Below are 11,544 nucleotides of genomic sequence, written 5' to 3' on the forward strand. Positions count from 1 at the left end.
CCCGCTAGGCTGAAAGCAGGACCCCAGCTCCACTCAGCCACACAGCTACCTTTCTCTGAGCTGGGCAAGCACTGTAACTCCACTGTGTCTATTGTCCGGGCATCTGGGACCTTAAATCAAGGTATTCTCCCTTCCTTGGGCAGAATAGATTGAGCACTGTGGATCTGGGCTCTGTTGTCCAGAGGGAGGGTTTTGATTATCAGACGTGAATGGTGTGGGTGGGGAGCAGGCACAGGGGGTTGGTCTCAAGTCCCAAAATTAAGAAACAGTCCTTGCCATTTTAAGAAGACAAGTTGAGGACAGAATTGCGAGAAGGGCAGCAGTCCTTTATTCCTTGAATTGTAAAGGAAACTGCCAGGGGATTTATAGGCAGGAAATGCACAGAGATGCGGAAGAGCAAGGAAAATCGCAGACTGATTATAGAGCTCTGTGCAGGCTGAGAGCAAGTTCACTTCTGATTTTATTTAACATTTTAATTCTCTTTTCTTTGTCACCTTTTAGGGGGTCCACCGTGTGCAGAAAGACATCTTCTAAAAGTAAATCCTCCAACATATTTGGACCCCATTCCTCTGTGCATGGTTCTCAAGCAGCATCAGGAGCCACTAGAAAATTGGGGATTATGGCTCCACCAAAGCCTATAAATAGACCGTTTCTTAAGCCTTCATATGCATTTTCATAACAACCAAATCTCAATGTACATAGATCTTATTTCTTGTTTGTCAGCATCTCACCATCTGTGAATATAAAGCTGTTAGTTTTGTTATACCATTTATAATTTTTACACATAACTATTAATATTTAAATAAATGCTTGGGGTGACAGTTCTTATTTTTAAAATAAACGTTTTCTTTTGAATAAGCATGATTTGCTACCACTGTAAGCCTTGTGGCCTTCATTTCTCAGAACGACTGAAGCAGCAATTGAATCATCTCAGCGAGAGAAATTCTAAGCACGACATGAAACACAGAAGCTGCAGGAAGAGACATGCTTGGGACATTGTGAAACTGTAAAACTCCGCAGAAGGTGACATAAACAAAATTAAAAGACAAATGACAGAGGAAACAGAGAAAAATATCTGACGAAGAACTAATATCCATAATACAGAGTACCTATATCAATCATTGAAAAGAAAAGAAAACCAGCTCGGTAGAAAAATGAACAGAGGCTGTGACAGGCTCTTTCCAGAAGTACAAATGGCCCACAAATATGTGAAAAACGCACAGTCTCCCCAGTTACAAATATAAATTAGAACAATGAGATGCCATTCTTCTGCCACTTAAGTTGTCAACAGTGGATAATATCCCCAAATCTGGGGCCAACAAGAGAATGGTCAAACATTCTACTGGTGAGAATATAGGAGCTGTTTATGGTTAATATTAGGGAGGCCTCACTTTTCAAGACTTTCCGCAGGTAGGCTGCTTGGCCAGAAAGTCTTAACGTGGGATTTTAGCACCTCTTTTTGGAGCTTTAGTACCTCATTTTTGGAGACCTTTCGTCTCTTAGCTGTAAGTTACCCTGGTGACCTGTTTCGTGTCCCACTTCTCTCCTGGACCTTAGTCAGGAGAGTGGAGCACAGGAGGCCCTGCCTGGGCAGAAGGTCCTGAGGTGGGATGTGGCTAGAAGCCTTGTGGCCTCTGCCCGGAGGCTCAGTTGCGCCGTGGAGCCTGCACCCACCCTGAGGGGCAGCCCTCAGCTGCACACCTACTTCCTGCTCCCATGACTGCCACCTGGGGCTTTGGGCTCCACACTGAACGGAGGAGACTGGCCCGACAGGAGTCTGCTGAGCGCTGTGCCCTGTTCTCTCAAGATGTCTTCCAGAGCTGACATTTTCTTTTTCTTTTTTTTTTTTAAGATTTTATTTATTTATTTGACAGAGAGAGACACAGCGAAAGAGGGAACACAAGCAGGGGGAGTGGGAGAGGGAGAAGCAGGCTTCCCGCCGGGCAGGAGCCCGATGCGGGGCTCAATCCCAGGACCCGGGATCATGACCTGAGCTGAAGGCAGCTGCTTAACGACTGAGCCACCCAGGGGCCCCCAGAGCTGACATTTCCAAAGAAACCATCTTTCCAGCAAGCTCTGACTCGAACAGCCAGAAGAACCTTCTCTGGGTGAGGAAAGGACACAGGACAAAAGTAGCCTGTGGCTGAGGCTGCTGGGATAGGATCACCTGGGAATGTTGGCAATGCATGAGGGGGTCTGGCAGGAGGTCACATCCACCTGTGGCAGCTTCGGGGGGGTGAGGGGGCAGCTCTGCGCAGAGACAATGGTTCACTTCCTGGCTCCAACCTAACTCGTTCCTTTCCTGAGGCCTCTTCTGCCCAGCTCCTGGAGAGTGCTATCTCTGTGGGAGTGCCCCTATCTTCGGGGCCAGGGGTTGGAGAAGGGCGGTGCAGAGGGAGCCGACTCTGACCCTAACCCTAACCCCACCTCGCAGCAGGAACCTGGGGCCAGCCCAGGGTCCAGTAGCAGAGCAGGGCCCCGCACCCACCTCTTTTTAGAAATTCGGGGTTGGAACAGGCTCTGGTCAATTCATCAGGCCCCAGGAACAGGCACAGAAAATATAAGTGGCCTCCTCCTCCATTTCAGCCTCCAGCCTTCTCAGATCCCCCTGCTGGAGGACCGGAGCGGGGGAGGGGGGGGGAATGAGGCCACATCACATCCACGTGGGGCAATCTCAGGACAACAGAAGCACACAGACTTTTTTTGTGTGCCCCCAGCAGCCAAAGAGAGCCAGTGACAGCAAAGCCACCGGGCCCTACTGGGGTCTTCATGCACAGAAATCACCGTGGCGCAGAAGGAAGGTGGGGGACAAGTCTGCCAGAGTTCCAGCCTAGGACCTTTCACTGGCCCACCCTCCCCAGGTACAGGAAGGCCTGAGGGCGGGGGTGCGGGGGCGGGGGTCTAGGGCTCTACCACCTTCCCCCATCAGCCCTGTGGAGGACACAAGAAGGACTAGAATCTTACTCCAGCTGTATACATACCCTCGCTGGACTCTCCCACCGTGAGGACTCCAACAAGCGGACAGATCCTTGCTTACTTTTAAGAATAGGAACCCCACTTCTTCACAGGAGGAGAACAAACCTGCAAACCCCACTCTCTGCCGAGGGCTATTCCACAAATTTTCACATAATTTAATTCACTCCTTTAATCCCTCCCAACAGCCCTGGGAGGCAGGCACAAGATATTAGCCTTTTTTATGCAGAAACCACAGAGAGGTTATGTAACTGCCCAAATCCGCACAGCTAGGAAGTGGTGATAAGTAGGGTAACGTACATCCCTGTTTGCCCGGAAGAGTCCCAGTTGGTGTTTGCTGTCCCAGTTGGTGTTTGCTGTCCCAGTGTAGTAATTAAGACAGCTCCCTTTCATTCCTGAAAGTGCTCCAGTTTAGACAATAGACTGAGGAATCCAGCTGTGCTCTTTCCCTGGACAATCCAGCCTCCTCTCCCAACCCCATTTTTTTTTTTTTTTTAATTTGAGAGAGAGAGAATGAGAGAGAGCACATGAGAGTGGGGAAGGTCAGAGGGAGAAGCAGACTCCCTGCCGAGCAGGGAGCCTGATGCGGGACTCGATCCCGGGACTCCAGGATCACGACCCGAGCCGAAGGCAGTCGCTTAACCAATTGAGCCACCCAGGCGCCCCCCAACCCCATTTTTCCGTCCAAAGCCCCAGGGGCCACCTGCCACTACCTGCTGAAGTGTCAGGCTCCAGGGATAGAGCTGCAGAATTATCAGCCAGCACAGCTGAGCTGCGGGGTTTTCTCCAGAACGGAAGAGGAAGTGGAGGCTGTGGTCCAGGCCCTCTTGCTCTAAGAAACTGTTTCTCCTATGACTTGGAGCTGCTCCCAGCCCTCGGGAGCCTCTCCCGGAGCCCCGGCCCCGTCTCTCAGACCCTGAGCGGTTCCCAGGGTCGGCAGCCGCCATGGGTCTCCAGCCTTGGGCTCCCACCCTGGCAGAGACATCTGGGCGGAGAGACACTGGCCTTGTGGGCCCTTTGTGAGCGTAGGGTGGAGTCCCCAAGAGCCGGCAGCGGCCACTTCTCCCTCAGTGCAGCTGCCTCGGCCCCCACGTGGCCTCATAGACGGTTTGGACAAGCCGGCTGGTGGGACGTGCTCAGGGCACTCCAGCCCTGACCGGACCCCCTCTTGCTGTGAGGCACGGCCTCAGCGTCTGCAACTGTGCAGGGCACCGCCGAGCGGCTAGGACAAGCACCCTTGGCCTTTAGAAAGCTCCTGCTTTCCCAAAAGCACTCATGCTCATGTTCTTCCCACCCCCAGACCGGCTTTCCCTGCCGGCGGGGGGAGAAACGAGAGGGAACAAGACTCCACCGTGGTTCTGGTGGCCGCTGGGCCCTTGTTCTCCTGGTTGTTGGGGGAGGACAGAGGACAGGATAAGGGGGTAGACAGAAATCCAAACTTGAGTCCACAGAACCCTAAAGAGGGGAGGCATCCCTCAAGCAGGGATGGGAGCCTGAGGAGTCAGTGTCCTCACAGCTTGGCTGTGGTTCCTCCATCCCACAGAGGGTTTGGTGACCACTGGTGACCATCAGTGACTTGGATGGCCCCTGGGCCTTCTCAGGATGCTGGAGTTCACCCCCGTGGGCCTGTCCCTTTGGGTCCCACACAGGGCCCAGCATACACACAGGCCGCAGGTGTCAGCCTGTCCCGGCCCCATGTCCCCAGTCCCTGACAGGAGCCTTGAGGCCCCACGAGGGTCAGACCCTGGCCCTTTGCCCAGCTCCCGGTCAGAGCAGAGCACGCAGGTCCCTGCCTCCCGCAGAGAGAGCTCCCTCCGTGGGGCAGAACCCAGAGCAGCGAACCCTGGAGTGGAAGGTAGGGTGGTGAGCTGGGAACCCTGACTCAGCCGACCTTCACGGATTTAGGAAGGGTCTGAAGAACCTCCATGAGACTGAATCCCAGCTGGGAAGGAAGTGCGTCTCAGAGACTGAGACCTCTAGCTGGAGTCCTGCCCACACCCAGCACCCTTGGGCCTCGCCAGCGAGGGACCTCATGCCTCTCGTGACCCTCGGGAGGCTGTAACCCTTCTAACCTCAAGACAGAAGCGTGAACGTCTGCGGTGGCTGTGGTTTAACAGTTAGTGCCAGAGAGAAGTCGCCCACGCGAGCCCCACTGCGACTCAGCCTGCACGTGCACCGCGAGTGCAGGGACGGCCGTCCCTCTGTCACTGCCGGCTCCTCGGCACCCAGCCAAGCAACCCGGCGCCTGCCACACTAGGTGAGTGACCTTTGTGTGCTCCGTGGCTTCTCTGAGCCTCCGTTTCTCATCCGCACAATACAGGAAACACAGGGTCCCTGCGGGCCATGGTGGCGGTGGGCACCGCTGTGGTCACGTACTCCATGAACGTATGCTGCCCGGAACCCAGAGACTCGGGCATGGCCCTGGCCCTCGGCAAGCTTCGGTCAGGGAGACAAAGGCTCTCATGCCCCAGGAGAAGGAGAACGGAGCAGTATTTGGGGTGCCGTGGGAGGCCCCAGGGGAGGCCTAGTCCAGTCTGGGGGGGCACGAGAAGTGAAGTTCAAGCCCTGAAGAATGAGGAGGAATTCAGAACAAGAGAAGGAGGCCCCAGGCCAAAGGGAACCGCAGAGGGGAGGGCTGAAGGTGTGACAGAGCACGGCCCATTAGGGGGTCTCCCCGGGCTCAGGACAGGCTGGGGGAGGGAAAGAAGCCAGTCCACACGGTCCTTGCGCCCAGGCAAGGTGCTAAAGCGGGAGAGAGCTATGATCTGGTGTGAGTGTTAGATAAATTGCCCTGACCGCAGGGTCAGGAAAGACCAGAGCAGGTGAGCTGGACGCCAGCAGACAGGCAGTAGGCCTTTGCTTGTCCGTGGCAGCTTTCAGGGTCATAGGCGACAGGAGCAGACCGATCCCACTGGCCAAGGAGGGAAAATGGGCAGGGCCAGGGGCTGCCAACATGCTCTGGTGACACCCCAGAGGGATGGCGTGTCTGCCTGAGTGATACCAACAGTCCCTCCCACTCCCCAGCGGGAGGTCACTGTTGCCTGGAGGGTCCATTTGGGGCCCCCGGTGCAGCCGCCTGGGCTCGGGATCTCCCCCAATGTGCGTGAGTGTATGTGCGCGTGTGTTCTCTCTCTCGCCCACACCGCCTCCCCCAAGCTCAGAGAGTGATCCCTCAAAGGCCACACACGGCCCTCTGTGCTAAGTTATGTTTTATCGAAGAGCATGTGGTGAATGCACTGCTCGTTGGCCTGGGGAGTCACCACAGCTGTGGGGGGGGGGGGGGCTCGGTGGTCATACGGCTTGTAAACATCAGCTCTTCTTTTCCTGAAAGCAGGCTACAGAACAGCACGGCTACTAAAGAGAGAGAGAGAGAGTGTGTGTGTGTGTGTGTGTGTGTGTGTAGGAAGGTTGCTGACCAAAACAGTAAAAGTGGCAGGATTGAGGTGATTTTTACTTTGCTGAACTGATTGACTTTTACAACAAGCTCTGTGTCATTTTTATAATCAAATAAAGCAAGGAGACAGCCCCTCGGCCACCTTGGGTTCAGCTTTGCTGAAGGGCTGTGGGGTAGGGATGCCTGCGGACTCGGAACGGGCTGTGGGGCCACGGGCGACCACCCCCTCCCAGAGCCACGCCGGGCCTGCTGGCGCCAGTGGGGCTGGACTTGGGCCGGGGGAGGCTGAGCAGCCCTCAGGCCAGGGGTCCCAGGGCTCATCCAGCCCCACTGGCTCTCCTTTCCTCACCTTCTGGGAAGGCTGAGAGGACCACAGCCAGCCCAGGAACCCACTTCTGAGCAGAAAGTGACCCTTCTCCACCTGACCGCCCTCCTCCCTTCAGCGGGACAAGCACCCTGGGCTGGGTCACCTGCTTAGGGGGCCCCAAGGAGCACAGCAGGAACTCCCGCTCAAGGAGCCGGGGTTGCGCAGGGGAAGCGGGAGGGGGCCCCAGCCAAGCTGCAAGGACCCCCACCCCACAAGTCCCATCACTCCCTCCTCAGTCCTTACCTCAGCTTTGTGCTTTGGCCCAGCCTGGGGTTGTGGTGGGAGAAGCTACCACACGACAGGTGCCTGACAACGTCCGTCGGATGGGGCATGGCTGGGGGATGGGTAGAGCGGTGGGTGGGCGGACGAAGAGGGCCGCTGTAAAGGCGTCTGCCTGGACTGCCCTCCTCATGGGAGGATGAGGTCGGAGGCTGGCGACAGGGGCCTCGGGCCTGCTGAACCGTGGAATCCCACAGCCCAGTTGGCAGACCCGTCCCTCCGGGCTTCCCTCACCGCTTCTGCTGGCTTCACGAAGGCGAGTGGAAGTTGCCCTCCAGTTGGCCTTGTTCACTTCGGTCCCCTTTTGTGTGTGTTCGCTGAGGTTTTCGGTTATCAGAGAGCTAGCTGATTTCCCCACTTACTGATTGGGAGATGCATCATCCGCTACGTGCTAAGATTTGTACCGTCACCGGCATCTGTTTCCAGCTCCCTATTCTCTGCGAGGTATCTGGAGTCATCACGCGTGGGAAAGGCTCCAGGGAGGGGCCGAGGTGCGGGGAGGGTGGGAATTCAAACTTGAGTCATTCCTGCCTGGACAGGGCTTCACGTCGCAGCCGAGAAGGCGGAGGCCTAGGGTAGTGGTTCTCAGCTTCGGCATCACTACAGGAGTAGGGCAAACGGTTTCTGATTCCGAAGATCGGGGCTGGGGCCCGAGGGTCTGCAGTCAGGACAAGCGCCGCCCGCCTCCCCCCCCCACCGTGAGGCAGATGCTGCCAGTCCCTTCACCACCACCCCCCACCCCCATCCAAGCCCCTAACCCCTGGCCTCAGGTAGAGGAAAGGGCACCAGGGGTCAGCCCTCAGGGCGAATACAAACCTTGGCTGCTGTGAATTTTAGCTTTGGGCCTTGGGCAAGGCTTTCACCCTTGCTTTCCGCGGATGACTAAGCTCCCTCCATGCATGATGTTGGACGAGCCCCTCGGGTGGGGCAGAAGCGCCCGGAGGGCGTTTAAGGAGATGGCAGTGCGACAGCCTTGCTCAGCGGGGGCCCTTTGCAGGCAGGGGTCTGGTGTCACGAGAGAGCCAGGCTCTGCAGCCCCTTCCAGCGCCGACGTACGTCTTCACCTGTGGCTCGGCTGCAGGGAAGCAGCTTTGCAGAGCGCCCCGGGGGCAAAGGAAACCCCCTCGGAAAGGGTGGAAAGGAGTGTAAGCTGACATTTCCCAGGCCTTGCCAGCCTGCGGGGTCAAATGGGATCACATTACCGGCCAAATTTGCCTGAGAGCGGAGTTCTGTCTCCCCACCGGGGCCAGGCAAATGCCACTTCATGATACGGTCCATCGGGGACTCTCAGACAAGGGGGCCGGGGCGCCAATGTGTTACAGAGGCTTTCCAGAAAAACGCCATTTCGGTGTTTACTTGGCGCCTGCTCTCTTTGCCCAGACCCAACAGGATCCAACTGAGCTGGGAACAGAGTTGTCTCAGAACAGATCTGGGCTGGCCTGCCCTGGCTGTCACCAGCTCACAGGAAGGAAGACTGTCACAGGCCCCTGGGTCAAAGGCCACCGGTTGGGTCAGCGTATTGCGTGACCTTGAGTAACTTAACTTTCCTTTGCCTCAGAGAGATCAGAATAGCATGACCCCGTGGGATTGCTTGTCAGGAAGATTTAAGATAACACATGAGCAGCATGCAGCACGGTGCCCGGCACTCGCTGAACGTGGGTGGCTGTCATTCCAGCAAAGACCCACGCTATGTATTTGTTGTTGTATGTGGCCTCTATCTGTGTCAGAGTTGGCTGGCGAATAATCCGGACATCGTTCTCAGTGGGGTCAGCCATTCTCAACATAATCCTCTCATAAAATTGTTCTCTCCAAAAAAGATGCCTGCTTCAGGCATGGCCACACCCAGCTATCCAAACATCATAAGCATCCAGATTCTGGGGTTCTGGAGCTTGGCACACAGCACCCCGTAACGTAGGAGGCCTTAATCTAGACCAGGAACCCCTGGGAAACCCAAGGAGAGACGTCAGAGGGAGTATCAACTCCTAAGTTATAAGTTTATCTTTGTGAGTCTGTGCAGATTTCTGGGAAAGAGGCCACGACTCTCATCAGGTTGTCAAAGGGGCCAGCGCCCCTGAGGTCCTGGCCAGGCTCCCCGGACAGTACAGCCACTCCCGGAACACACAGGGCCTCCCCCAAGCCAAGCCCCTGGGGCAGAGATGCGGGGAGCCGCTCAGCCCTGCCTGTCCTTCCCTGAGAGCCAGGCTTCCTCCACAGTGGGAGGAGGACTCCATAGTAAGATGGTGAGAGCAAATGAGGAGGGTGAAATCCCAGGCAAAACTGTGTGATGACAGTTGGCCATAATAACGAGGCGGTCTGGGCCCCGTGAAAGGGGAGCGGGCCTGCCCCTCACAGACCCAGCGATGACCTGCTCAGCGGGACGGCTGGGCGGCCACACCGTCAGACGTGGAGGGGTGTTTGGGGTCCATTCCTCCACCACATGAGCCCTTAGCTTCTCTTCGCCTCACTTCCTCATCCAAAAAACGGGATTCCATGGGGCCAGAATTGGCGGTGGCTGCCTGGCCCCTCTTCCCCCAGGGGTTGCTGTGAAGAGCCAGGAAGGCCGGACACGGAGGGGACGTGTTCAGCGTCCGCCGTGGAAGCAGCTGGAGCCTGGGCGCCTGAGTTTGAGGCCAGAGTCGGCACTCCCTCCCTGGGTGCTCCTGGGTCTGGTGGGGCCCGGAGAGGCCCCACCGGGTGCTTGCCGGAGCCTGGCGCCAGTTGCAGCCATTGTCGTGATTCACACACTCCCCAGGACACAGTTGGGGGGCCGTGAGAGAGCTGGGCCTGAGCAGTAGAAGGGACGCTGGGAATAGGTGGGGGGTGGGGGGGACTTAGCAGGGAAACATCAGAAATGCCCCCAGAGAGAAAATTGCAGCTCTGTGGTGGACAGTGAGATTCCTTTTCCCCATCACCTCACAAAAAACTCCAGTGAGATATTTCTTGTTACCTTGTGGACTGGATCTATTTTGGGCTCGGCGGCCCCGTTACCGAGAGCCTTGTCCCCGTGTGCCTTTGCAGGAATTAATCCCCGCCACAACCCTGTGGAGAGGGTCCTGTTATTTTCCTGAGCCAGCGGAGCTGTGGAGGGCCGTGGAAGGAGGGAGGGGGTGGAAACGGGCTTCTCCTCGCGCTGCCCGATGTCACCAGGCTGGTGGGGTGCGACAAGGACAGAGCCAGGGGCCGACGAATAGCCAGGACACGCCGAGCATCTCTGTCCGACTGCCCTGAGGGTCCCAGCCCAGTGTTCTGGTCAGAGTGCTAAGCTGCACTGCCCAGCCAGGGCCCAGCTGCTTTGGCAGCCCCTTCCCCTGGCAGCTGGGGGACCCTCTGAGAGAGGCCTGACCCGAGCCCTCTCCGGCACTCATCTGGATTCCCTGCCTTTCCCGCCGCTGCTTCCTGACCAGGACCGCTCCACCTGCCGCCTGGCCCCGGGTCATCAGCAGGCCCTCGGCTCGTGCTGAAAGCGGGTGGGGGGGGGGCAGGCGTGAGAGGAAGTGGGGCCACCCCTTCCGGGAGGGTTGGATTTGACAGTGTGCCTCCTGGGGTGGCCACCCTCCCCCAAGGAAGCTCGTGACCACAGTTCCCCAGGAGCAGGGCCACAACCATTTCCTCTCTGCAAGGCCGGGAGATGGGAAGGGGGGGCTCCTCATGCTACCAACAAAGCCCTCCCTGCCCTCAGAGGTGGGCTACCCAGATCCCCAGGCACCATGTCTGGGGTTGGCATTTCCATTTCTTCAAAACTGTCTGTTGCTGGCTTGCTGCATGACCTTGGGCCAGTCACTTCCCCTCTCTGGGCCTCCGCGGCCTCACCAATAGAATGAGTGATCAAATTTGCCCACCCACTTAGACATTCCAAAACTGAACCGTTCAGAGCCACGTGGTTTCACATAATCAGAGCCATCTTCCTTTAATGTGACCAAAATGCAAATGGCCCTGGTAGATGACTCAGCAGTTCTCGCCTCCAGGTCTAGACACCCCACCACTCTGGGTGGGGAGGGAGAGGTCCCATGCAGACCCACAGAAGCAGTCTCTCGGGTCCTGGACACTGGCATTCTTAGGAGGCTGCCCAGGAGAGGAGCTCAGACTTTGGGGGACAGAGTGAGGGGAAGAATTCGGGCGCCCCCACCCCATACAGATGAAATGAGTAACAATGACAAATTGTTTATGAAGAGAATGACCAACAAACCAAGAAGAGTCTCCATAGCTGTGGCCTCCAGGATCCTCCATCTTCACGGATCCCGGGCTGCCCTGTGGCGGGTGAAGGACACCCTCCTGGCCGGGCAGAGAGGGTTCTGGGTGCAAAGTGTGTAGGGAACAGCAGCAAAGACAAGGCCTGTAGCCCCCAGCCAGGCGGCCTCCGTAGAGGACTCCATCCCTGCACACCCGGGCTACTGAAAAGGGAGCTGAGAACCACGCAGCCCTCACAACTGTCCTGGGGGGACACAGGCTGGTTCCCATGTTACAGCCGCGAGTAGAAGACCACGGGACATGCTCAGCGAACCATGCAGATGAAACGAACCTGCAGGACCAC

General features: G+C 57.0%; 1 protein-coding gene across 2 annotated transcripts in view; it reads left to right on the top strand.

Annotated features, from left to right (window-relative positions):
* BLM (BLM RecQ like helicase) overlaps positions 1–864 on the top strand; it is an 87,210-nt gene extending 86,346 nt beyond the window's left edge. For both annotated transcript variants that reach the window (XR_010404828.1, XM_045899365.3), the window contains exon 22: positions 502–864. Coding sequence is in view for 1 of the 2 variants with exons in the window: in XM_045899365.3 (XP_045755321.2) it covers positions 502–679 (178 nt within the window). In the remaining variant the exon portion in view is untranslated. The remainder of the gene's footprint in view (positions 1–501) is intronic.
* Positions 865–11,544: the final 10,680 nt, after the last annotated feature.

This window comes from Mirounga angustirostris, unplaced genomic scaffold, assembly GCF_029215605.1.
Source record: "Mirounga angustirostris isolate CCGP_5_RB_7025 unplaced genomic scaffold, mMirAng1.0.hap1 SCAF_9, whole genome shotgun sequence".
Taxonomy (NCBI): Eukaryota; Metazoa; Chordata; class Mammalia; order Carnivora; family Phocidae; genus Mirounga; species Mirounga angustirostris.